At 42.8% G+C, this 25,695-nt stretch overlaps 3 protein-coding genes across 6 annotated transcripts; 1 reads left to right on the top strand and 2 right to left on the bottom strand.

Annotated features, from left to right (window-relative positions):
* Positions 1-1,012: 1,012 nt before the first annotated feature.
* CDH26 (cadherin 26) lies at positions 1,013-11,083 on the bottom strand. Its single transcript, XM_088527651.1, has 15 exons — positions 11,042-11,083; positions 10,353-10,478; positions 9,740-9,901; positions 8,389-8,536; positions 7,519-7,685; positions 7,249-7,377; positions 6,585-6,770; positions 6,121-6,389; positions 5,336-5,478; positions 4,850-5,083; positions 4,067-4,295; positions 3,152-3,269; positions 2,655-2,726; positions 1,947-2,051; positions 1,013-1,222 (listed from the first exon to the last, which is right to left on the bottom strand). The coding sequence occupies exons 1-15, from the start codon at positions 11,081-11,083 to the stop codon at positions 1,013-1,015; spliced, it is 2,340 nt and encodes a 779-aa protein (XP_088383777.1).
* Positions 11,084-17,870: 6,787 nt separating this feature from the next.
* Positions 17,871-22,757, bottom strand: FAM217B (family with sequence similarity 217 member B). Of its 4 annotated transcripts, XM_088528857.1 has the most exons (6): positions 22,739-22,757; positions 22,026-22,203; positions 21,641-21,846; positions 20,378-20,486; positions 20,188-20,273; positions 17,871-19,155 (listed from the first exon to the last, which is right to left on the bottom strand). In XM_088528857.1, exons 3-6 carry the CDS (start codon positions 21,733-21,735, stop codon positions 17,964-17,966), a joined length of 1,482 nt encoding a protein of 493 aa, XP_088384983.1. In that variant the 5' UTR covers positions 21,736-21,846; positions 22,026-22,203; positions 22,739-22,757; the 3' UTR covers positions 17,871-17,963. The 4 variants fall into 4 exon arrangements, with proteins under 4 accessions (XP_088384983.1, XP_088384995.1, XP_088384990.1 ...); XM_088528869.1 differs by lacking the exon at positions 21,641-21,846; XM_088528864.1 differs by lacking the exon at positions 22,739-22,757 and having other exon boundaries at positions 22,026-22,208.
* A 786-nt stretch (positions 22,758-23,543) lies between these two features.
* On the top strand, positions 23,544-24,811 carry PPP1R3D (protein phosphatase 1 regulatory subunit 3D). Its single transcript, XM_010226137.2, has one exon. It carries the CDS (start codon positions 23,544-23,546, stop codon positions 24,468-24,470), a length of 927 nt encoding a protein of 308 aa, XP_010224439.2. The 3' UTR covers positions 24,471-24,811.
* The last annotated feature ends 884 nt before the right edge of the window (positions 24,812-25,695 follow it).

Here is a 25,695-nt window from a genome sequence, read left to right as displayed (position 1 = left end):
TTGAAACAGAAAAACAGTGCCTTAGATACCAGACCTAGTACTTGCCTTAGGTGGAAGGTTCTTCTTTAGCACAAAAATAGAATAGAAATAAGACTGACTAATTACATCTCTTGTTGCTTATATATCTTTTCTAATGGCAAAATACTGTCTTCTGGAGTTACTCTTTCCTCATTCATGCATCGTAACATTGCCATCATGCTATAACTGAACATAGGCCATGACATAATTTAAAAGTAACACATCTCTGATTTCCATATAAAGAAATCTGCTATCATCATTTCTTTATCATGTCAGCTACTTGTCAATGATGCCTGAGGAAATCCATGAATTTCTTTAGCACAATCACTTTTTAGCTAAGTTAGAGAAGGCAGTTATTTGGAGAAAAGAAATGAACAGCCATACTTCCTCCGCTGTCAACAATTTCTTAGCATTTAGTATTTATGATAGTGTAATAATTCTAACAGCCACCAGATGCCAGCCTAAGTGTTCAAGGACTTAATGAGTGCCTGTTTTATGCCATAAGGCAGGGATGGTGATGACCTCTCAGGACAGGATGAAAGTTGCAAGCTTGCTAAGAGCAAACAAGCTACGAGTAGCATATTCTCTTAGTTGTTTCAAGATCATATGGAAAAAGATCTGCTCGTAGAGTCAGAGCTGCATGGTTTTACTAACGCTTATCTGTTTGAAACCCAGTCTGGATTTAAAGACTCCACTTCTTGGAGAAATGACTCTACCCTGACCTACCTAGTAATTGCCTTCCATTTTCAAAGTTGTCTTATTTCCATATGGAACTTTAACTTCAATTTCTAGCGGGTAGACCTATTTTTACCTTTGCATACTATGTCATATCCATGCCAAGTTCTTGGCTGCAGACATGCACGCATTATAGCGAGGAAGAATAAAAGACCAGATACTGGTGGTGTAAACATGCTGCAAATCTTTCAAATGTGGATGGTTCTTTCCTTAGAATTTTGTTGGTGCATCTTCCAAAAGCCTTTGTAACCTTTTGAAGTTAATTGAATGATGAAAATCGTTTCTGGCAGATTTCATCCAGATGAGAAAACTTTGGCCCCAGGGTTTGCAAAAAATCCGAGGGCAATTCCTCACTGATAGTGGAGAGAGAGTGGAAGGAGCTACTTCTCTCTAGTTCTCCTTCCTCAGCATACCTGTGAGGTTCATAGCTGTGCCCATCATCTTCCAGTTCCCTTTGGGCATACAATTTCTGAAAAAGAAAAAAAAGAATAAAAATCACCACGGAAGCCTGTTTGGAAAGTAATGGGATTCATGATTTGCAAACTAGGCAGGAGGCTACAGTGAGGAATATCACTCTCCGATAAGGAAAAGTTATTTGCAGCTCTCAGCTGCAAAAGCATCTGTGCCTGAACTTCCTCTTGAGTGCAGATGCGGCAAAAAGGAGTGTTTGACCTGCTCTGTCACAGAGAACTGTCCAGTAAACATTGGTGCATTCTGAAAACAATCTGACCAAGGATGCGCGAGGGAAGGAAAAGCCTGTGAACCTCCAGGGGCCTGACAGGGTGTGGTAAGAGGAACTAGCATTTCCCAGCTGATACAGAAGTGAAATAGCCAGCAACTGAACTTTAAATCTAGCGCTGCAATTGGAAGTATTTTAGCTCTGTCTCCTAATATTGAAAAAAAATTAGTCATATGCGACAGACCCCAGCCTCCTGTGCGACCAGTCAGAGGCAACAAGACATGTAGGAGGCAAGGCATCTTCAACAAGGAGGAGCCCCGGCTGCTTCACTATCAAATATATCCCTTCCTTTCTATAACAAAACTTCTTTGCGAGGCTTTGAGAAATGTGCTGAGAAGGTAGCTGAACATGTAGCTACCTCCCTGTAGTTTTTTAAGCCTTGTTTCCTGTTCCTTTTTCCTGCTCCCATAAGCCAACTTCACACAGGGCAGATTCAATAACTGCTGTTTCTTACTTGATCCAGTGTTTTGTCCACCGTCTGTAGGATGTGATGTAATGTGTTTTTGGATGTGAAGTAATTTATTTGGGAGGTCTCCTTGTATGTAGTGTGCTGGCCATTCTGAAAGACAGACATAATATCTAAGACAGACGTATTTTACTGGCCCAAAGCCCCTTACAGACAATTCTTATCCAACTGTATTTCTCTTGTGGTTTCTTCTCCAGTAACGTTGCAGCTTTTCCTGCATATCAGAGAATGGTTGAGGTTGAAAGGGGCCTCTAGAGATCATCTAGTTCAACCCCTGCTCCAGTCGGGACACCTTGAGCACGTGACACAGGGTGGCATCCAGGTGGGTTTGAAGATCTCCAGGGAAGGAGACTCTACAGCCTCTCTGGGCAGTTCCAGGGCTCTGTTACCCTCCCAGGAAAGTTCTTCCTCATATGAAGATAGAAGTTCCTGTGTTTCAGCTTGTACCCGTTACCCCTTGTCACTGGCCACCACAGAGAAGAGTTTGGCTCCATCCTCCCTACATTCTCCCGTCAGCTATTTGTACATATTGATCAGATCCCCTCTCAATTTTCTCTCAAGAGAAGAACCTCCCACCACTGCCCCTGCCAAGAGAAGAGAAGATATCTCATATCTAATCCTCAGGATTATTTTTTTGTGTGTGCGTGGTATAAGAAAAGGGCATTTAAAGTAAGACAAAAGGACACTGGCAGTTACCTTGTCAGTCACTTTTCCAGCTTCTGCAGCTACAGGTGGTAGAGTGACATAATCTGTAATGTCCATTTTATCCTGCATACAGGGAGAGGGAAGGTGTTAATAACTAACTGAACTAGGCTGTGAAAGATCCCACTTTTGCAGACTCTCTGCTTTTTCACTTCCATTTATCTCTTGCTGAAAACACTACTGTGTGCTGTATGACAAGAGAGTATGTGCCTCCTCATGTGCTGGATGCATCTGTAGGATGAGGCACCTGTGAAAGTCCAGGAGATACTGAAAAACGCTAGGACTGAAAATAGTGTCTGTCACCAAAGTAGCAACATCCAGTCCATGAAGAACACTGATACAGAACTAGATACACTGAATGACAAAAGAGGCTTTATTCTGCTCAACACAGAAGGAAAAAAAAAAAAAACAGAAGGAATGTGAGGAAAAGAAAGGATGGCTCGCATAGATTAAACTGACTGGGTGAGGAGAACTCCTGCTTTTGTGCTCACCTGAGACAGAGGCTTTCCACTTTCTTCATTATAGGTGATTAAAGTCTGTTCCCCGTCCTGAGGTAAAAGACTGCGTTTGCCTTTGGATATTGATGCATAAAACCGACAAAGTAGAATACTGGCAACTGTTGAAACAAGAAAGGAAATGGTGAAATGGACACTGTAAATAAATGTGTGTGACTCAATGCAGGGGGCTATACCCAAGCCTTGTGCAGATGTAATGCTTGGCTGGGAGTGCTCAGCCTGCTTTCAAGAGCCGTAGCGAGCATAGCGTTACCTCCTTGGAATACTGCATTGAACAAGCACATGTCACCTGCAACTAGCCTGAGGACAGAATAGTGGGCAATTATCTGTTAATTTTTGTTTAAGATAAAGAATCAGTAGTTTAATTTATGCCATTTCTCCAGCAGCAGCCACATGTTGCAGAGGAAACAGCTATATAACAGACAATTATGGATTAGAATAACTGTGGGAGGAATTCTTTCTCCTTCCAGTTAGTCAGCATTTGGCTAGTGTCAAAATGATTACATGTCTTTTAATTTCATCCAGTTTGAACAGGAGTATTCACTTTGTACTACAGTTCTATTTGCTACTTGAGACAAATAATTTGCCAGTTGTCCTCTGTCTATCCACAATATAATCATGATTATATAGGTCACAAGGTGAAAAAATCTGCTCATCAGCATTACACTCCTGGCTTTTGCATTTAGATACTTTCTTTCTTTCCCAGGCTGTACACTTGTATTTATTATTGTTCACACACATGTAAGCATTCCATCCCCTTTTATATTTTTCTGCAATATACACTGCTCACCTTTTCACATCCCAGCCATGAGTGGAGATAGTTTGAACTAATCTTTGCAGGGTCTGTTATCCTGCCTTTTCAGCCTTGGAATGTGCAAGTTAGGAGGCTACTTACCCAGTAATAATAGGAGGAGAGCTATCACCATTACTGCAATGGCACTGCCTCCAAATCCCACTTGTGGAAGTGGTGAATCTTCACATGTGCTCCCATCAGGGCAAACGCAGACCCTTACATGCTGATTTTGCCTTGTAGAAAATCCTTGCCCATCCCAAATAACAAATGGCACCGAGTAACTACCTTGTGGAAGGCTTCTTAACATTAGTAGCTCAACTGAATCCCCTAAAAAGAAGACACGCAAAAAAAAAATCACTTCAAGATTAATGGAAAGAAATTTGATAGTCTAAGGTGCCTTGTTTTGATTAACAATTGAGTTTCAAGAGAAACCCATTTAGACCAATATCAAATCCTTTTCCATCCTCAATGCACCAAAGTGACCAGGAAGATGGCATCCTGCTCTTTTGTATTGCTGAGCCCGTCGGGATCAGTCCCACTGGGTTCTGGCTTAACCACACTGATAGCCACTAGAATTTGTTAGGAAGTCAAGCAAGTGCCAAAGCTGTTTCTCATGTGTTTTATCCCTTTTTTTTTCTCATGTGTTTATTCATGCAATTTGGACACATTTCTTATGGTGCTGACCTAAACAGAGATGATCAGTGTAATTTTTTTTTCAAACTGCAGCAACTCTTTACATATTGGAAGCTGTTTTTCCATGATCTTTCAGTCTCCTTGAGACTGTCAAGCAACAGACAATAAAGATAAGAGACAGTAAAGCAACTACAGGGCACATACACGACAGTAAATTTCTCATTAAAGACATGGAAGGAAACGCTCACCAAAGTTCCTTCCTAATTTCCAGTTACGCGTCACATCTTCAGAGTCCTCAGCCAGTTGAAACTTAAATTGTCCATTCACATTCTGAGTCTGGGCAGACTTAGCTTTTATAATGAGAGGTGTCCATTCGTTTTGGTCACACACGTGTAAAGAAGAAGTCACTAATGCTGGTGTTCTTTCACTAATGTCAAACAAGTAAAGGAGGATGGTGCCAGTTCCCGTCTGTGGTGGAATACCTAGACAGGAGCAAAAGAAACGCAAAATTTTGATAACTAGTTATTGACAAAAAACAACCCATTGGAGGAGTATCTGCCTGGTTTGTCTAACTAGTCACATGGCACAATTAATTTTTAAACATTAGAGTGTTGAGAGAATAGAGAACTACAATTCCCCATTTGAATCCCTAGTCTTGTTATCATTTTAGACCTCTGACACACACCTCACTTCACACAGTCCAAGTACTACTTGAATACTGAGTGGCTACTTACCATCATCAACAGCATGAACAATAATGGTATATTTACTGTTGTTCACGTAAGGGGATTCTTGATCAAAGTCTCTTGCCACAGTAAGGACTCCAGAATCTTCATGCACACTCAGCCAACCAGCTGGGTCACGAGCTAGTTTATATCTCGAAAAGAGAGAAAGGCAAAATTACGAGGTGCCTTTTTTTTCTTAAATGCATCTCTTATTTTCTTAAATGGAGTTTGAAACAAATACAACTTTTACTGCATCTTTCTTTATAAGCTCTTTAAGGTTTTTTGCTCATTAGTGATGTTTACTTTTGCTGAGACTATGACAAGCTGTAAGTTTTAGTATAGCCAAAGAAATATTCCCCACACTGTGCTAATAGATATATGAGGTTGCATGGACCTCTCAAATCTATTCTTAGGGGCTAAGACAGTACCTATTCTTAGAACCAATCCTTTTTATAGCATCAAAATTTTGTGTTAGAAATTAACATATTAAATAATGCAACCTGGTTTTAGGTAAAAATTTTATTAGGAAGACAGCAAAAATGTTGAGCAGTCGAGGACTGATTACTGAAGCTTTAAAACTGCATCTTACTGTAGAGCCAGATAGCTCCTTCTGTGTTACTTGCAGTAAACCTACAGCTCTAATGTGTATGTTCATATGATTAAATATATATATGTATGTATATACATATATATGTATGTATATACGTATATGTATAGGTATCAAATTGAACTTGAAAGCTCTTTGTTTTCCTAATCTATTTCTTATTCTGAGACTTAGAAGAATCTCTGCTTACTTTATCTTCTTTGGTGACTCAACTGGATATGTAGCGATATATCTTCTAAATACTGCCCCAGGCTTCATGTAATCTTCTTTTGGGACAATAAGTAGAGGAGGGTGAAATTGAGGAACATTTTGTGGTTGTACGACCTTGATTTTCACAGTTACAGTCATGGTTTCTGGGCTTGAGATCATCACTTCACCGTTTTTACAGGAGAAGAAAGGTTCTTCGTTTTCAACAGAAATGACAAGTGTCTTTTCGGAGTTCTCCGTGTAGCTGAGAGGCTGAAAACCCCAGAGAAAAGCCTCATTAGTGATTATGATCTTTGCTGTGGCAGTCCCATGTACCTGGGACCCAGAGGTGAGCTGCCAAACAGCTAAGTGGCTAACTATTAGTCTAACAGTAAGACCAACCATGCTACCAATTTCTGTGTTGCAGCTCATCGATTATATCTTCACCAGTCTGCTCAGTAACATTACCTTGACAATGCTCAAAATGCCATTATTTGTTTCTGGATCAGTCACAATGTCAAAATGCTCCTTCTCATTGCCTTTTGCTATTCTGTATTTTGCTCTCCAAGCTGGAGTGTTGGGAGAATCCTTATCTTCCACCTGGAGCTGTAGTGCAGCTGGATGTTCTTGGCCTGCTGAAACCTCTACCTGGTACTGAGAGGGCAAAGGAAAGAATAATCCTTATTTGCTCCAAGGGGAAAGGCCTTGTAAGTCAGAGCTCCAGTTCCGGGCCAAGGAACCTCTTCCTTCTAGCTCTGTGATTGTTACTGTGGTTCACAGGTCCCCATTCAGTGATACAGAATCCTCGTTTGTTTTTTGTGCCAGGTAGGGGAGTTTTGTGCATACACGCTTAGGGCAGGACTTGTTAGCAGATGTTACTTGTTTTCTAGAGGGTCAGGAATTTGTGCGAGAGATTTTAGTTCATTGACTCACAACAGTTTAACTGCTTGAGGGTGCAGCCTAGCCTAACTAGCATTTCGCAGACAAGCTAAGTAAGCTCATTTTTTATGTGGTTAGGGCTGATCCTGGAGGAGTTTGAGGGTTCCTCTTTCATCTACTGAATCTATTCAGCAGTTTGAAAGATTCAAGTGTATTTAGGAAGGCTTAGTAAAGTAACAATGCTTCTACTCACATGATCTTGGACAAATACAGGGAGGTGGTTATTTGCATCTTCAATAGCTACATTCACTGTTGCAGTAGATGACTGCCGAGGGGCTCCGTGGTCGCTGGCTTCAACAAGAAGCTTAAAAGAACGAGCGGTCTGAAAAACAATTTCTAAACTCAATCCAGATTTTGTCAATCAATCACAGCAATAAAACTGGATGTGAGACTCCCCATCCCCTTGTACCTGGTTAATTTGTATCATGCATTATATTATAATAAACTGTCATATTTACATCACCTCATAATGCAGGCATCCAGACAGGCATATCAAACCTGTGGTAGGATCAATACAAAATATAATCCCATTTAGAATGGGCATTTGCATAGTCAGAGAATAGGACACTCGAGAATTATCAGTGCCGGGTTCATCTTTGTCCGAGGCAGTAACTTGCAAAACTGGCTTATCTAGGATGAAAAATTGCGACATTAATACAGTATTAATAAGTGCAGTACTGTAATGGAGCTTCCCAGGCCTAGCTGCAAGCTCTTGAGCACATATGTGCTCTCCTCAGAACTTCTCCCGCTGTTATGGTTATCTCTGCAAAGACTCTGGCCTCCACCTCGTTTGAGTGGCTAGTTTGCCTAAAGTACTGCAGGCTGATAGAGAGGGTTATTGGCCTCCTGGATTCCTGTGTCAGAAATGTTCACTGATATTTAAGCCAACTCTCAGCCTGTTCTTAAGGAGGTGGCATCACTCCCATGTGTCTACATCTGTCTTTGTGAGCACACCTAGCTCAGGTATTTGTATGATCTTTTTGTGTTTCTGAAAGAGTGTGTCCGAGCAGATCTTATGAAGCAGAATGCGTGTGGAGGTTCCAGATCTGCAGTTCAGATAATTCTGCTAAAGTCTTGATTTGTAGTTAGGAACAAAGACTATGGAGTCCTTCCAGAATGTCTTTAATATTATGCTTATATACATTGAAGTTAATCAGACAACAAATCAAGTAGGAAATAGTCCTTCATTCCCTAAACCCGTATGTGCTCGTAGGAAGCCTAAGGAGAACAGATTTAGCAAGAAAGGAAAATGAAAGGAAAAAGAATTAAAAAGAGATCACCTTAAAAAGAGAGTACACAACCCAATAGGATCTCTTGTTTGGATTACACCTACCTTTACTGTGACTCTCTCTTATTGCAATGTTAAATTCTTCCTTGGAAAATTGAGGTGCATTATCGTTAACATCTCTAACCTTAATCTTGAAAAATAAAGGTCGGTCCAATAGTTGAGCACTTGCTCTGTGCACAATGTCGAAACGCACCTAAATGAGCAGCAACACAGTAGTCCACTTAGAGAACAAAACAGAACAAGGCACTTAATGTTGAAGCTGCCTCAGTGCTATTTGGTTAGGTCTTTGACTTGCATAGCTAAGACATTATTTCACTTACCAAAAGCCAGGCTTTGAAAAGATGACCCTTTCAAATGTCTTGGAAATTTCATAATGGTCATCCTTTGCATTAACAGTACTTAAAATCTGTGTATGGAGCTGGATTATTTGCAATGACTCCTAATGCAAAATTTGTAAGTATCCTTAGGAGCAGAAAACAGATCAGAGACTAGACTTTATTTCCCAATTCTAAGCTATTCATTTGACTACTCATTTTTCTGTAGCTTCATTTCTAATATTCTTTGGTTCTCTTCTTGTGCATGTGCAGAGAATTCAATCCTGAATGCCAAGGTCTCCTTTACTACACTCACTCCTCTCTTCAAACCAAGCATTGAGTGTCTTCCCTGGAACACCAGCATGTCCAGAGAGGTAGAAGAGAAGACTCTCTAAAATTTATCTTTCATGACAGAAAGCCACATGGAACTGGGTATATCAAGTGGATACAATTAATGCCCAGCAACACAAGGGTATTATACAGTAGTCATAAAGAAAAGATACTTGGAAGAAGAAAACAAGCCCACACTCCCATATTTCATTCACACACTCATTACTGCACTTCATTCATTACACTTTATTGCTTATGGCCATTTTTCTGCCTTTTAAGGAAAAGCATATGTTTTCTCTTATGTAAAATAATTGTAATCCATCTTTGCAGCTCCTTCAGTGTTATCTATTTCTTTTGTGATACATAATCTTTTACTTCCAAACACTGTTACTCTCTTGAAAGCAGTTTTTGTGTTTACAACTTCAGTATTTTGTCTACTACAGCTGCAACCCTTTTTCAACTTCAGGACCTTTTTTGTTTGTTTGTTTTTAGACTATGATCTAGGTCACATGAAAAACACAACAAAAGTATTCTGATATTTGTGGAACTCTAAACATGCCACAAAAATGCAGAAGTTACCTGTCGGTTTCTGCCAAGACAATCTCCATTGCATTTATTTAGAAATTCAGAATAAGAAAAAGAGGTCAAAAATACACCCTTCAGGTGCTTACTGGCATGTCTCATTCCTGTGGCATTTAGCCATGAGAAAGCAATAAGTATTTCCTAAATGTATCTTTTTAAAGCATGTTTACCTGAAAAGATGGGGTCTTTTCTCTGTCAATGGAACGATGTACATACACATGTCCGTTTGCATCATCTTCTATAGAAAATAATCCAATCTCTGGCGGTTCATCTACCCCAGGTCCTCTGATTAGATAACGTATTGATTCATTAAATGACTTGTTATTGAAGAGCTTTTGAAAAGAGAAGCAGCCCAGTGTGAATAGAGAAGACAAAACGGCAGTAAAAGACTTTAGCCCAGTTCTTTCCCTGCCCACTCTCCTTGGAGAAGGGGCCTTGCTCACAGGTGAGCCAACGCAGTGACGCGTTCCTGCCGGCGGAAGGGCCCTGCCGTTGCCCCGAGGCTCAGCTGGGCGCCCGCGGCCCTGCCTGCTCTCCCCGCACACCGTGCGGGTCGTGGCTGCGAGCGGGGGCTCCCACCTCTCCCACAGTCTCTTCTTTCTCCCAAGTGTGCCAGCTGCTTCCCAAAGAGAGAGGCAGCCTTCCCCGTTCACTGCGTGATCCCACCCAGTTCTGTTTGAACAGCACACACAGCACCATTCTTGCCTTCTCCTACCCTTAATATTTTGTTGCAGAATTGATGGTAAATACCTTACAGAGGTTGTACTATAATGTTGTTTGTACCTGTCCAGCATATTTTGGGAATGGTCCTTTTTCCTCTTCCTGAACATCAATGGTGGTGATAACCCACGTTCTTTTCGTACGCCACAGACGACGCAGACCACCCGATTGAGAAAACCGTAGAGACTGCTGGATAAAGAAATGTATTTACTGTCATAGTCAACATACTAATGGTTGTGTATCAGTTACCAAATAACATGGACTACAAACCTGCATGCTCTTCTTTTGGATACCTTGTCTTGAGCAGGAATTTTCAACTTCATGAGAAAAACTGTTGCCAGCCGTAACCTTATAAAAGATAAGTCGTTTGCGATAAGTGTGGTTAGCTGGAAAACATGGGTTCAAATGTCGCAAGGGAGGAAATCTTCACGGAAATGTACTGATTCAGTTCTCTTAAAGTACAGAAATTCCAGAGATATCATCCTTCCCATTGCAAGTGAATTGACACGAGACTTTGGATACCGATTTCTCAGCTAATTCCAGTCCCAGAAAGATGCAAATGCTGCATTTAATTCTGCCAATTGTTTTCTTCATGGCTTCTTCTCAAACCAACTCCTGACACTTGAAATATTGAAATACTCCCTTTTGCCTCTCCCTGCCTTTACAGTTTGCATTGACAAGACATAAACTTTCTACTGAAAAAGAGTATTTTAGGTTCTCAAAACTTTGTAATGTTATTCTGTGTCCCAAACCGGACCAACATCTGCAATCCAGAGTTGAGTAAAAGACTTCATTGCGAATGGGACCCCACCCTAGTTGGTGTCCTTTAGTAAGGACGAGCTCCCTCCACAAGCTTCAAATCTGCTTTTTACTGAAAATCTTTCTCCATGCACAAGTGTGATAGTACTCAAATTACCCTATTGGCCTGTGCTCCTTTTTCCTCATCCTCACAATATTCATGTGCCTGCTTGCTTCTTATGTGTTCTGTCAAATGTCTCCAGTGTCATTAAGAAAATGCAGCAGGGCTATTCTCACCTAGCTGGGCAAAGGTCAGGTCTTTATTTCCTGAGTCGTTTCTGAAGAAGTAATACGCTGCTGGAGTTGCACGGCTATAAAGTTCCCAGCCCAAGCAGTGGGTGTTCAAGGCAATGCTCTGGAGCTGCTCTGTGCAGCTGCTGTCTCACGCGGGCCTGGGCGCGTGTGAGAACAGCGAGCACGGCGTCCCCGGAGCACCCGAGTGCTGCCATTTGGTACCTCTGCAGGGTCAGCTGGACGTTGTTAGCCCTTGTCAGTGCTGAACAGCCGTGCTCACGGTCCCTGCCGCTTAAGGAGTGGTGTTATAACAACTCGTAAGGATACTAAGAGCATTCGATAAAGCACACATTTTATGGCTTCTGCACTGGTTTGTGTGCACCGGTTGCACAGCAGCTGTTGCTGTAGCTGTTCCAGTCTGGGCCACAGCTAGTGAGGAACATGAACCCCATGGAATGGGATCTCAGAGGAATGCTGCTGAACTACTGTGGGGAGTCAGAAACCCAGCAGACCCCGCAGGGCCCCAGCGCACTCTGCCAGGAGCCGAAGGTGCCGGCTCCAAGGGGGCTGTTTCGCCCCATCCTGGAAACCCCTCCAGAGGCCTGAGGCAGCGTTCTGGAGCGGAGCAGCTCCCTGTTCCCCCAGGGGCTCTGCTCAGGGTCACACTGCACCCTCGAGAGCCCCGGGTGGCTGGACGCACCGTGTCCCCGTGCCCGCACCTACCGCCAGCAGAAGCAGCGCAGCGAGTCGCTCCATGGTGTCACAGGGCCGGGTGTGGAGCGGAGCGGGCGCTTGCAGGGCCCTGGAGCCCAGGAGGGGCCTGGCCTCGCTCTGGCACCCGCGGGAGTGGAGCCTCGGGAGGAGGGACTGGGGCTGTCCCAGGGCCACCTGCTCCACAGGGCACCTCCTCCCTGGCTCCTCCGGCATCTCAGCAGGCTTCTTGCCTGCTTTGAAGATGGTTTTCCCCTGGTGCCAGCACACAAGCTGGCCACCCGAATGGCAGTTCCTATGGAATATTGACTGTTCTGGCATCAGTGGGCCCCCCAGGGCTGGGTTCCCCTATTTCCAACAGGCCAAGCAGCACTAAACTGTGTTCACACAGGGGAACTATCTCTGTTCCCTTCACAAAAGCTACAGCAAAGTATCTCCCCTAGCACCAGCGCCTTCCTGGTGCAGAACAGGCCTCGGTGATCTAGGGAGGCTCTCAGGCCGGCTGTTCCCCTTGGCAGGATACAGGGAACTGCCCCACAGCTGTCAAACGTGGCGGTGGGAAGGGAGTGCGCTCGAGTGTGCTGAGCACATCAGGATTTTGGATGCTCTCTGTCGGGTCGTCCCTGAATTGTGTGCAATGGATCATTACAGCAGAAGCTGCTTTGACTGTTCTTCGCTATTATCACTATTTCACTATTTCTATTTGTACTGCATAGATACCTATGGTTCCACAGACATTAGAGCTGCTCCAGAGAAAAGCAGGTATTTCTGCCCAGCAGACAAAATAGGAACAAGTGAAACTATTCTGTAATATTGAGCTGCCTCAAAGGAAAGGTTAATTCTCCTTTGGTGTTCTTCTTTCTCTATAATACAGCCATAAAACAAAACAAAACAGAGCGCTTGCATTTAAGAATTACTTGGAACTGTGATTTCCTGGTAACTCTGCCAGGAAAAGAAAATGCAAACATAATTCTGACAGGTTTAAGAAAATGCAAATGTATTGCCTCATATTTAATGGTGATGTGCTATTACAGATACTACAGTATTTGCAGTATATGCAGTACCATGAACAATTCTTATCTATCGTAACCATGACAGTTTTTTTTATATTACTTAAGACTTTGAACCAACAACCACTTCTGAAAAGGTTATTTTAAATACTAGATCAGTCTGTGCAAGTAGGAACTTGCATACCTGAAGCTGAAATTTATGCACAACTTGTGAACGGTTATTAAAAAACAAATTAAATAAAAAGTGATTAAAAAAGAAGCAGGAAACAAAAAAAAACAGGTTTCATAACGTGTAAAAAGAAGATCGAGTCACATAAAGAAAGCAGAGAATGTCTTGTTTCTATGAAAGCAATTTATTAGAGAGTTTCCCTTACTCTTTCTGTATGGCTTTTATTGGGCACAAGGTTTATTGGTTTTTAGAATTGGAAAATAATGTATTTGTGATGTGGAAGTTGTAAAAGGAAGACTAGGGGAAGAACTCGTCTTCCATGGAGAAAAGGTAGAAATAAACGTTGTCAAGTAGACCACAGTATTTTGAATAAAAATGAGTGGGAAGGGAAAAAGAAGGGAGGAAGGAAATTTTCATGGATTCACTTTTAGCTGGGTAAGAAGCAACAGGCTTAAATAGTACACGATATGAAGGTTAGACATCTGGAAAACCTCAAAGAGCAAAAACAGTGAAACAAATAGTTTGTAATGTCCACAAATACAGGACAGTGTTCCAGAACAGGAAAGCAAAGGAATTTTCAGAAATAAGAATGCCCTATTTTTTTTTTTACCATTTGACCCTTTCTGCCTGTTTCGCCTTGATAAGTGTGAGCGGAACAAACAAACAGCCGTGTCTGAAATTAAGTAAGTGAAGTGCATTTGTCCATCTCAGCAGCACAAGAAAGCGGTGCAGTGTGCAAGCATTTATGCACAGATTTCTGCTCGTTATTGCATCAGGATCTAATAGCCTGGAGATTGTAAGAGAGAATGTGAAATCCATTTATTACTTTTTTATTTTAATGTTTCTTTGGAGAGAGGAAAGATAGAAAGGGGGGAGAGAGAATCTCAATATGATGAAGTACAGTCTGTGTGTATTTTCATGCATTGTGATGCTTTAAAACAGCATTTACAGAAGTAACAGCCATGTGGAATAGGAGTAATCATATGGCTTTTAACCGTCTACCTTGGCTATCAGTGAAGTTATAGCTGAGATACCCTAGATCTGAGCTTCCTACCCTGCCCTCGCAGACTATTTTTTAAAAGTAAAAAATCACAGGTGCCATCCTGTGGATGATCCAAAAAATACAACTAAGTGTTGCAATGAAAGGACTAAGGCATAATTAAGAAGCCTAAAGCCAAATAGCCCCATCCTGGAATATAAATATGGCCATCACATGCAACCCCAGCCCGCAGGCAGGGAGGAGGGGAGCTGCGGTCGCAGCATTTTGAGTCTTCTTTGGCCACAAACTGAAACACCAAAAGTTCCACAGGAACTTAAGGAAAAATTTCTTAACAGTGAGGGTGCCAGAGCCCTGGAACAGGCTGCCCAGAGAGGTTGTGGAGTCTCCTTCTCTGGAGATCTTCAAACCCGCTTGGACGCAGTCCTGTGCCACGTGCTCTAGGTGACCCTGCGCGTGCAGGGGGTTGGACTAGATGATCTCTAGAGGTCCCTTCCAACCTTCAGCATTCTATGATTCTATGATCTCTTCCTCATGGGGAAGATGATTCCACATCACACTTGACGCCCCTTTTCCCAGGATGTTAGATACCATTCACACAAGTGCTACCTTGTTGGGGCACAGCTTCTGAGTGAGTAACTGCAAAAGCTTTGTTTCTTATAAAATGAGGTTTGGGAGGTGTTGGGTATAAACATCAGTCTAACTGAAAGCTACCACAAGGTGGGGAACAACCCGCTACGTGAGCAGTATTTCATTGCAGATGCCTCAGGCAATAGGGAGAAAAGACACATGTAAGGAGAAGTACCCTATTGCTTTAAAAATCTTAGTGTTAAGCATTAATAATAGGGTACAGCATTTTTAAGGAAACCAGTTTATATGTATCTAGGAATAAAGTTCTGTTTTGTTACACCTTTGTAACAGAGTAATTTTACTGAAAATATTTATTCAAAGTTTACACTAGTGTGACTGAAGTAAAATCCAGCTATTTTATTTAAAATGCAACCTGAGTATTAGCTCTGTAGGTAGTGCTACATAACATTAAATATTTAAATTATCTTGAAACTGCACCATTTAAATATCTCAAATCACAGGAAAGGGGCTCTTCAAAAGTTCCATGAATGTTAGGGTTAAACACACAAGATTGTATCATTGTATTGTTAAGCACAGTGAAGAAAAACATAAATAACCACCCAAAGACTGTCCTATGCAAGTATTTTAATTTCAGACCATATGCATTTGACATAATAAACATTTCTGCTATATTCAGAGGTGCTTTTAAAGACAACATCCCTGATCACAGAGTGAAGGAAACATAAACCGTCATCCTCATCATAAAGAGAACTCTTTTCATCTCTAAACCTCTAACATGGACAACTTAAAACATAATCAGAAATGCTACAGCATAAAATCCAACCCTTGTGACCCTGCTTATTTTAATAGCTGTTTATCAAGGCTAACACAGAATTTGTATTTCCATATATGAATAGAGGGGACTGCATAAGAAGTTTGAAATAATCAATGAATAGAAATTAGACTTGTATGATTACCATATGAGACAAACGTACCAGATCAGAGCACAGCATTCAGCAAGTCTATTTAAGTGGCAGATATTATTTAAGTGGCATCAACATCTTTGCCTATGTAACTTTTCAGTCCCCAAGAACAGCTTTGAGTCCTTCAGACCATAAGCTGTACATGAAGGTAAAACCTTCCAGCCTTGCGGGTTTGTGAGAAAAACCTCCTCTCGTGAGCCCAAAACAAGTGACCAGAAGCATGTGCTGCTGCTCTGCAGTTGCTGGTAATTGATGCCGCCTCATTAGTGCCATCGCACCTCTGACACGGCCAATTTATTTGATTGTTGAGCATGTCAGATTAAGTTTCATCTAATTGCATAGAACAGAATGTACATGCAGCTATAATTGGTTTTTATCTGTAATGTAACAAACACTTAATACATAAATATAATACTGTATTTTAAATTTATTTCCTTTATCAATTTAAAATTTCACATTTGGTCTCAAAAAAGCCACTAAAAATATTTCTTAAACTATTCCTGAGCATTGTTTTTTATGTACTGTAAAATACTCTAGTTTACTACATTTATTACTGTATTTTAAACTACATTAAATCCATGCTTTGAAGTTTTATAAAGCTGAAGATCAGGTAGGCACATTAAAGAACAAAAACAGCTAAGCATCTTACAACCAAGACTAGATCAACAATAAAAGTGCAATTTAACTATACACATAATTTAATATTTTTACTTTACAACACAGTGGGAAGAATCTACTTGAACAGCCTGGTCTGTCAGATCTCAGCCCACTTCTCATAAATAGTCACTGGCTAGGAATTAAGTTAATGCTGCTCAAAAAAATTTCATTTAAATATTGAAAGTACAAAACATTCTCTAGCATATCTTCTTTATTTTAATACAATCATAGCCCTAGCTGCTGTACTTGAATAGAAATTGTAGCAGACAAACTGCCACAAATTCACAGTACTCACTGGACTATCTTACATGTTCTTTCGCATCTCACAGGCGGAAGAGCAGTGGGTCCAAGAACGGGACATATTGCACATATTGCCCAGGTGATGAGCTGCCAGGTCCCTTGTGTTACATTCACATCCCTCTTTTCCTAAGCAAAGAAAGAATCTATCTAAAATGGGAACCTTAGAGTCTGAATTAGCGTAAATGTTGTGCACACCTTGTCTTGGGGATTAGTCCAACTATGCTACTATTTGCTATTCAGTTTGCTTCCCAAATGTAAAGAAACTGTTAATATTCCTTGATTCTCTTGATGTACCTTTTAAGAGACTGACTGGATTTTGACAAGATCAAGATGCTATTTCACAGCAAGTGCATACACATGCAGTAAAGAAAGCACATATCAAATACTAGCAGAATTGGGTGCAGAGTGGTCAAAGAAAATAAAGTGCAGCTTCAGCTTGGATTGCCATTACTACAAGCTGACAATATAAAAGATCTTGCAAGACTTGCATCACAACAACCAAGAATTTGATTATTTGGTCTAAACAACAATAAGCATCAAGATTTACAAAATGAAGGAAACTGTAAACACAGTGAACGTTTCTAGATATAAAAATATGCATTCCATGTTCTTAATCTTTCACTATGTATTCCCTAGTAATTTTCTTTAATAGAAACCTTTGTGCATTAAAACATTTCAAAACATTCTCTCCATTCTATTTTCTATCTAAAAAAATCCAATTCATTATCTTCTATCAAGAAATAGATTAACTTTGCATAGATAAGCCTGTGTTGTTCCATTATTTTATAAAAATAATTCAACCTTTTTCCATCAGAGAAAACAGAATACTATCAAATCCATCCTACAAAATAATATATCTGTGCAAAACAAAGAGCACAGATCTTGTTCTCCTCTCAAATACACCATGATAAGCAGAAGAAACACCAGAAACTCTATAGAGTTACAGGGGTGCTAATAAGAAGTCTTATAATTAAATATTTCTATAAACTTGATTATTTAGCCTGTGCTATATTCATTTAGCAATGCTAAATATTTTTGAGGAAAGACCAATGGAAGACATTTGCCTTCAAGGAGAAGATTCCTGATGGCCTTGCTGGTTTATGATCACATTTATTAAATAGTGCTGATTTAGAACAATGCATCAAAAACATATTTTCCTCAAGATTTTCTTATGAAGAAAACATGACCCTTCTACACGGCCAAATGCTTTCTAGCAGCCAAGCATTGACACTTACTCATGTTTTTTCATTTAAATTTACGTGAGGTTTGCTTCGTGCCATTTGTTTTCATTTTCCTGTCCCCTGTTGTTTTTTTGGAAGGAACACTATTATTAGCATTGCCGTTTTTCTTTGGATTTGTACATGCATACGTTTTTAAGCCTTTAATGGGAGCAGCGGAAGCATGGAATGCAGGGGACTGCTTAGGGGGTCTGACGTTCCCAATGCCTTGCATTTTAGAGCTGTTCTCAGAGGGCTGCAGATTGAGAAGCTGCTGCTTTACAGTTGGTCTCTTTCTCAACTCACTCCTTCCTTCCCCAGACTGTCTCTCAGATGACAGTGTATACCCCATTCTTTCAGAAACTCTCAAGTGACCTGGATGTGCACGTAACTGGCAATTTTCTTCATAGAATGAGTCTCTCCTGTGACCTGAATAGCTTGTGGGCAGCTTCAGAATGCTCTCTTGGGGAGCGGCTTGCTTGTTGGGCAAAGGGCTGTGCAGTGCTTTGCCTTTGCCAGAGCTTTTTAGGGGACGTATGGAGCTGGGAGCAGTTTGAGGTCTGACTTTTGCTGCCTTTCCTTTCTCATTCTGTACAGTCTGCATTTGCAGCCATTCCAGCTGCAAAAGGCGATCAATGTATTTCTCAAGAAATCCTGCCGGCTTCGGTCGAAATTCAGATTTACCCTCTACATGAACAAAGATGGACAGCTGCTTCAAATCCCAAGAGTTGAAAGGTGGTGGGAGGAAATCTGGGTAATAATAATCTGATTCTTTAAACCCTGTATCAAGGACGTGCTCCAAACAAACCGGATCAATTTCTTCAGCTCTGAGAATGAGTTCTGGTGGTGTGCAGGGAGACGGGGGAATGGGAATCCTTTCTGAATCAGAAAGGTCACTGGCACTATCATCTTCAGCATCCTCTTTAATAATTTGTACTGATTCAAAATCAAGAAGCATCTCATCTACAGATGCTTCTTGCCATTTAGAGGAGCACGGAGTAGCTTCAGCAACATGTTCCTTACGAGAACTTTCTGACTGCTTTTTTTTACTGCAGTAAAAACGTTGCGTCGGGACCTCTTTTGCCTTGCTAAAGCTACCTTGTGAGCTGCCCTTAATACTGGGGGAGATCCTGTGCAGTACAGCTTCACTTTGCTTTCTTTCTGGGACACTCCTCTTTGATCCTTTCACTCTGTGCAACGATGTGCAAGCACTCGACATTCTAAACAGAAAGAAAGACAAGTAAAACAGAAGTAAAATGATTATTGTCTTTGAAACAAATTACAAAGGAACTGCTAGCACCTTCAAGAACTGTGAGTGTCTGCATTTGAACAGAAAAGGACTAGCAGACACCCAATTAGGTAGAATTTTATATAACGATAGGCACAAAAAGAGGTCATGACAATGACAGAGATACCAGTGTGGGGAATGTCAAGAGCTAGCAGTAAAAACAGGGTTAGTACGCCACCAAACTTAACTACCTATCCAAAATAGCTTCAATTTTTTCTAGAGGACACCAATTTAAATAAATCTTTCTCACCTTCTTCCTAAAGAAGTAGCAGGGCTCCAAAAACAAAGTTCTACAATTAAATTTAGGCTCACAATATTTGCTTGTAGCCACTCCATTCTTTTGCAAGGAATCTATGTATCCAGTAATATTATTTTTATTTATTTCTTCAAATCAAGCCTTCAAATCCCCTTTATTTTTTTTATCCACTATTAAAACTCTGCACAACATAGTCTTTTTTTTTTTTTTTGTATTATGATTTCCCTCCCAGGTCAGTTTTCTTATCTCACACATGGGTTATGTTTTCTGTGCAACAGCCTTTCAATTTCAAGTGGCAGTTTGTCTGCTACAATTTCTATTCAAATCTAGCGGCTTTCAGACACAATCAGAATAAAATAAGACAAAAGTTATCAGTAAAAGAATTATTCATGATAGAATCTCTGAGAATTAAGAATCAACACAACAGTTCTTAGATCCAACACTGTCTTCCTTCAAATGAATTGTTTAAATGTGCTTTCTCCATGAAAACTGTTGTGTTTTATTCTGATTGTATCTGAAAGCTCATTGATGCCGGATAATAATATTGATAACTTAAAAGTTTTTCCTCATAAATACTGAAATGTGGGGCCTGTGAATTCAAAGGCAAAATTCTCCCAGAAACCAATGAAGTCATGATTTCATCATAACTATTTTATAGGCCAATGTGAAATGTCTGCCAATTAAGCAAAGAATCTTAACATAAAATACCTGCTTGGTTGAATGTTGTCATCCAGATGGTTTCTTTCCTTGCAAAAAACAGTTGGTCGGTTATCACCTTGAGTGTCATGGAAAATCTGAAAAGATAGGAGAATATGTGACACTGTTACTGCGATCGAGAAAGCTGGTGTAAACTATGGACCCTTTTTCTGTAAAAGAAAAAGGAACTGGAATGATTTACCTTTTCAGTGGCATTTGATATACTTCTGTCTAATCTTCCAGAAGATCTCACATGAGATATTTGTTTCTTTAGTCCCGTGGTACTCAGATGGCTGTTTCCACCACTGTAACTAGCAAAGATTTAACAGATTATCACACACTAATAGTAACGATAGGACAAAAATACAGTAAGAGCCCACAGCACAAGTCAGTTTTTAGGAGAGTTGGCTGCAATTAAGAGAGACTGAAAGTTCAGCAGAACTACTCTGTGGTCACTTTTTACACTACACAAAACTGCATAATCAAAATAGATAACAAGAGAACTTAGTCCTTATATAGACTATTTTGTCAGAGGAAACCAAAGTTTTGGGGGGATAATAAACAGTAAATATTACAGACTATATATTTAACTTTTAATTTAACTATTAATTTATGTAGTACCTGGTATTCTTGGGCCTATTTCAATTTAGCAAAAGTAATTTTAAGGTAAGATATGAGGACCACTTCAAGCCAAATCCTGCCTGGCTATCTCATTCGCATACTCTCCATAAAATTTAAAGGAATATTTTAATGAAGATAATGAACAAAGTGAGCAGAGAGCATATGGTCTATTATAATATTATAGGAACTATTTCACAATGAAGGCACAAACAATAGTATTGTTTGTTGTGGGATTGGTCAAAATACTGGTAGGAAAAACTTCAAATGCAACTGAAAGCAATGACATTACTGATTTGGAGCTTAAAAATAAGTTACACAGTATTTTCTTTCCTCAAACAAATCAGATCCTTTTCTCTGTAAGCAACAACAACACAAACCCACACAGAATCACTAAAACAATGTATTCTGTATGAATCAAAGCAATAGTGTTCGTTCCACAGCAAGAAATATTACTACTTTCAAAAATGAAAGCTTTAAAGCAGCATTTTACAGCAGGAATAAACAAACTTTACCCTCCCAGGCTACTTTAGATTGAGTTCAGTGCAATTCATGCTGCCAGGCAGTACATATTCTGCACAGTTCTTGTGTCAGTGTAGTATGATTTTGTTTTTTTAAAAATATAGCATCACTTTAATAGCTTGTAAAATAATGAAAACAAATCCTATGCCTCCAGCACGGACGCAGTTGTATTGTTGCAACCCGCAAGACCACCCAGCACAGACGCTTGTGTTGCTGTGGATCAGAGACGAGGGCAATCTGAGCAGTGCACAGTCATGCATTTATTAATGAATCTACAGTACTTTGAGATACCTCTAGCTATAAAGAGAGAAAATAATTTCCTTACTTTACCATTCCTTTGTGGGTTTCATTGATTTGGCTTCCCTTTTTCTGTGTCTCTCTGTGCAGTAATAAAGGATATTCTTGAATGCCTGGTCCCATTATTACTCTCTTTGAGGAGTATCTGCACCTGTACTTTTACATAATCTTCAAAGGACTCCAGTGTTTTGGGTTCATGAGGCACAGCGTATCAAATGCAAACATCACCATGTCCTAGAGATGCAGCAAACAAACACCGTGCATTTCCTCCCAATGTGATTATTTTATTAAAAAAAAAAAGAAAAGAAAAAGAAAAAAAGGCAGTAACATCATCAGCCCCCAAAGGTGCTGCGAACCACTCTCCCACCCGCCAGCGCGCGCCCGCTTGCCGGCCACGGGCACCGTGTTCTTACTGCGGCTGGTCCATGCGGAGCTGTCAGCGCCCCGGGTGCTGGGCTCAGTCTGGCTGTCCATCAACGTGGCCTCCGGCCGCGCTGCCGCTGTCAGGCAGCCCCAGCCTGCAGCACCGGTACCTGCAGCCTCCTCAAAGGGTATGCAAGCCCGGCCCTGATGAGATGCTTGGGGAAGATACTGGAAATGAAGGAATAATAACATTTGAAGGCGCAGCAGCACGGGAAGAGCCACTGCGCGTTTCATGGGTGCTCCTCATCCTGTTTTTCTTGCGCGCACATTGGCCAGAGCCCAGTTTCGCAGCCGATCGGCTGGTGGGTGTCTCTGCTCTTAATTTAACGCGAGCAGCTGATCGGCCCCCTCCGTTCTGGGTTGTCCTGTTCGTGTCAGGAAACGCGCTCCTGGGGCAGCCCTACATGCAAGTTTTATGTGGAACGCTCGATTTTCCGTCTTCTAAACAAATCTCCCAGGACCCTTAAACTCACATAAAAATACTTGACGAACACGCAGAATTCCTTCATCCCCCGGAACCGCACGCGTTTTGCAGCGGCGGCGGCGACCGCCCCCCTACCCCCCCCAATCCGCGCTCAGTGCCCGCTCCCCGCCGCCGCCGGGGCTTCCAGCCGCCTGCGGTAGGGATAAACCCGCTGCATCCAGGAATTTTCTCCCTTTCTTAACCCTAGGACGCACCCCCCTCCCGTCCGGCCGCCGTTACCTGCCTCCGCCGACAGCTAAGGGCAGCGTGACGGCGGCGACGTCACTCGGCTAGTGCGCACGCGCCGCGCGGCTCGCTCGGCGGTTACGGGGGAGCCGGTGGCGCATGCGCTGCTGGGGGGCGCGGGACGGGCGGCGGCGGGGCCGGTGCTGGCGGGGCCGGGGCCGGCTCGGGGCGGGTCGCGCCCGCCCTGCCCGCCCATCGATGTGGGCAGCGGGGAGCCCGGCCGCGGCGCCCGCCCCCTCCGCGCACAGCCCCGACTCGGCGTCCGCCGCCCCGCCCGACAGCCTCCGCACGCCCTCCAGCCCCGGCGGCAGCAGCCTCGGCGCCGGCTCCTCCGTGCCGCCCGACAGCCTCCCCGCCTCGCCCGGCGCCCCGTGCGACAGCCTCGAGTGCCCCTGCAGCCGCTGCGGCAGCGCGGGCTCCGGCAGCGCCTGCGAGGACAGTCTGCAGCCCCGCGCCGCGGGCCGCCACCGCCGCCGCCGCCGCAGCCCGGGCTCCCCCCCCGACAGCCTCCAGTCGGTGCCCAGCCCGCGGGAGAGCCTCGGCTCGCCCGGCTGCACGAGCGACAGCCTCGACTCCCTGCCCAGCCTGAGCAGCCGCGAGTTCAGCGGCCAGTGAGGCGGCCCCCGCCGCGCCGCTCGATGCCGGAGCCTGCGGGGCGCCGCCAGCCGCTGCCGGGTTCCTGCCGCCCCTCGCGGGAGGCCGCGCCGCTCCGAGCGGCAGCCCCCAGCGCGCCCCGGGCCGCGCTCCTGCCTCGGGCGCTCCGGCGGTGGCAGCGCCTGGCTTTTGCCCTCGCCGGGGGATGGAGGTACGTGCCCCTCGGAGGAGCCCCAGCTACTTCTCCGATCTCTATCAGAACATGCTCCGGGCCGAGGCAGCGCCGGGCCGGGGGCAGCAGCAGCAGCCGCTGGCATTTCGTGCAAGCAGCAGCGTGACCCCCCTGAGCAGTGTGCCCATCAAGGAGGACTCGCAACCGGAGCGGCTCCGGAGCAGCACCGCCAACAGCTGCGACCCGGCCCTGCGGCCCATCATACGCCGCCGGGCCAGGTCTTTGCCCACGTCACCCGAGAGAAGGAAGCAAGCGGGAGTGCAGCGCCGAGTCGCGGCGTGCGAGGGTCGCGCGAACCGGGTGAGGTTTGCTGATGCTTTGGGCTTGGAGCTGACCGAAGTGAAAGTCTTCCAGACTGGAGAGGATCCGTCAATCCCCTTGCACGTCCTCTCCCGGCTCTCCATAAACTCAGACCTCTGGGGCAGCTGCTTGGACCTGGAGTTCACCATGCAGTACTTGGTGCCTGACTTCCAGCAGCCTGCAGACTGCATGGACTTCTCTGCCCGGCTTCGGGAGCAGCAGGTGTGTCTTGAACGAGTGACCACTTCAGATTTTGGGCTCAGTGGCACCATTCAAGTTTGTAATATTGCTTTTGAGAAGCAGGTATCTGTGCGATACACCTTCAATCAGTGGAAAAGCCTCCATGAAGTGCGTGCTCACTGGCATAATAGCATCCCTGAGAAAAATGGGCAGGCTCAGGTGGATGTTTTCACTTTTTTTCTCCCTGTACCTTCTTTCCTTCTTCAGCTGTGCTCTGTAGTCCAATTTGCAGCAAGATACCAAGTCAACGGGCAGGAGTATTGGGATAACAACGGAGGCAAAAACTACAGTTTTACCTGCCGGAATTATCCCCTTAAAATGCCTAGAGAATGTGAGGAGAGCTGGATCCACTTCATCTAAGCAAAAGAAATGGGATGCAGAGCAGCTTTTGAATAGCCTGTTTTCATCCCTCGCGCTGCTCCCACAGCCTCCAAACTTCTTTTCGAAACCTGCCAAAACTGGCCAGTGTTTCAGAACAGGGAAGCAGCCACGGATGTGTACAAACTGTTCTAAGTCTTTCGGAAAGTGTAAAGGGCCAAAACGTGTTCTGAGAGGCATCCGTTGAAAGCCCATGGGATTTCTTGTAGTGTGTGAATTGGTGCAGAATGGCTCAAAGGGAAACTGTCAGACTAAATATCCAAAAGCAAAGAAAGAAACTTTTATGTTGTTAGTATTCTGGACTGCATAAAGTGTTTGTAACCAGTCCATTTTACCATTTTCTGCTGTCTCTCTTTTTTTTTTTTTTTATGGAGAGTATGGCTTTACTGTTTTTATTTCTATTTTTGTTTATATTATCTAACCAAGCCTCGGCACTATTCCAGTTTAGCAAACTTCGGATGGCAGCCACTATAGGGAGGTATTTGTATTTATACAAGTTTGGTTTTCATTGTTTTTGTTTTTATGTTTTAGCCACGTTAAGTGTTTCTATTAATTACATTTTTCAGTAAACCAATTATTATGATCTAAAACAACATGAAAATCTTCCAGCTGCTACTCTGTTTCCCTTTAAAAACAAAATTTTTAACCATGTGCCTTTTCTCATCTCCTGTGTTTGCTATAGGCAGCGGGAGTGATTTGAGCCTATATAAGATTGACTATATGGAAGCTCTTATCCTGCAAATGGGAGATGTTTCTCTAGGGAAATTCAATTGTCCTTTCCTTGTGCAACTGTTTTTATAAAGGGAAGCTAGTGCGATTTTGCACTTGTGTTGCAGCTGCGCTTGAAGATCTCAAAGCACTACATGAATGTTAGTCATCTTACTCCCATACTGGAAACTTCAAATTTGCAAATCAAGACATGGGTATGAAAGACAGTGAGCAGTGGGCTTATCAGAGAGCCTTCAAACACACTGCTAGATCCCTGAAGCCCTGCTCCCCACTGTCCCAGTATTACTGTGGTTGCACTTTCAAGTTCTCTAATCAATTAGAGATTAAGTGATTAAAAACTAATTCAAATCCGAGAGTCTCCTATGGACTCGAAATGGGATCTTCAAAGGAAAATGATGATTTTACTTGTAAATTGGTGCTTACAGGGATGCACAAACAGAATTTTGCAGCCTTGGGAGCAGAATAACACAGAACAGTG

Source organism: Tinamus guttatus, unplaced genomic scaffold (assembly GCF_059628265.1).
Source record: "Tinamus guttatus ecotype Peru unplaced genomic scaffold, ASM5962826v1 Tinamus_guttatus_pri_ptg000027l, whole genome shotgun sequence".
In the NCBI taxonomy this organism is placed as follows: Eukaryota; Metazoa; Chordata; class Aves; order Tinamiformes; family Tinamidae; genus Tinamus; species Tinamus guttatus.
This window is presented reverse-complemented; position numbering and strand designations above follow the sequence as displayed.

Bases quoted from the DNA above. Each gene is read 5' to 3' on its own strand.
- CDH26 (XM_088527651.1), bottom strand. From the start codon at position 11,083: ATGAAGTCTTTTACTCAACTCTGGATTGCAGATGTTGGTCCG. The intron at 7,686-8,388 runs GTAGGTGTAATC...TTTTCATCCTAG, and splicing joins AAGAGAGAGTCACAGTAAAG to ATAAGCCAGTTTTGCAAGTT. The intron at 6,771-7,248 runs GTGAGTAGAAGC...TTGCCCTCTCAG, and splicing joins CTGTATTTGTCCAAGATCAT to TACCAGGTAGAGGTTTCAGC.
- FAM217B (XM_088528857.1), bottom strand. From the start codon at position 21,735: ATGGGACCAGGCATTCAAGAATATCCTTTATTACTGCACAGAGAGACA. The intron at 20,274-20,377 runs GTAAATCATTCC...CTATCTTTTCAG, and splicing joins TATCAAATGCCACTGAAAAG to ATTTTCCATGACACTCAAGG. The intron at 19,156-20,187 runs GTATTTTATGTT...CTTTCTGTTTAG, and splicing joins GACAACATTCAACCAAGCAG to AATGTCGAGTGCTTGCACAT.
- PPP1R3D (XM_010226137.2), top strand. From the start codon at position 23,544: ATGGAGGTACGTGCCCCTCGGAGGAGCCCCAGCTACTTCTCCGATCTC.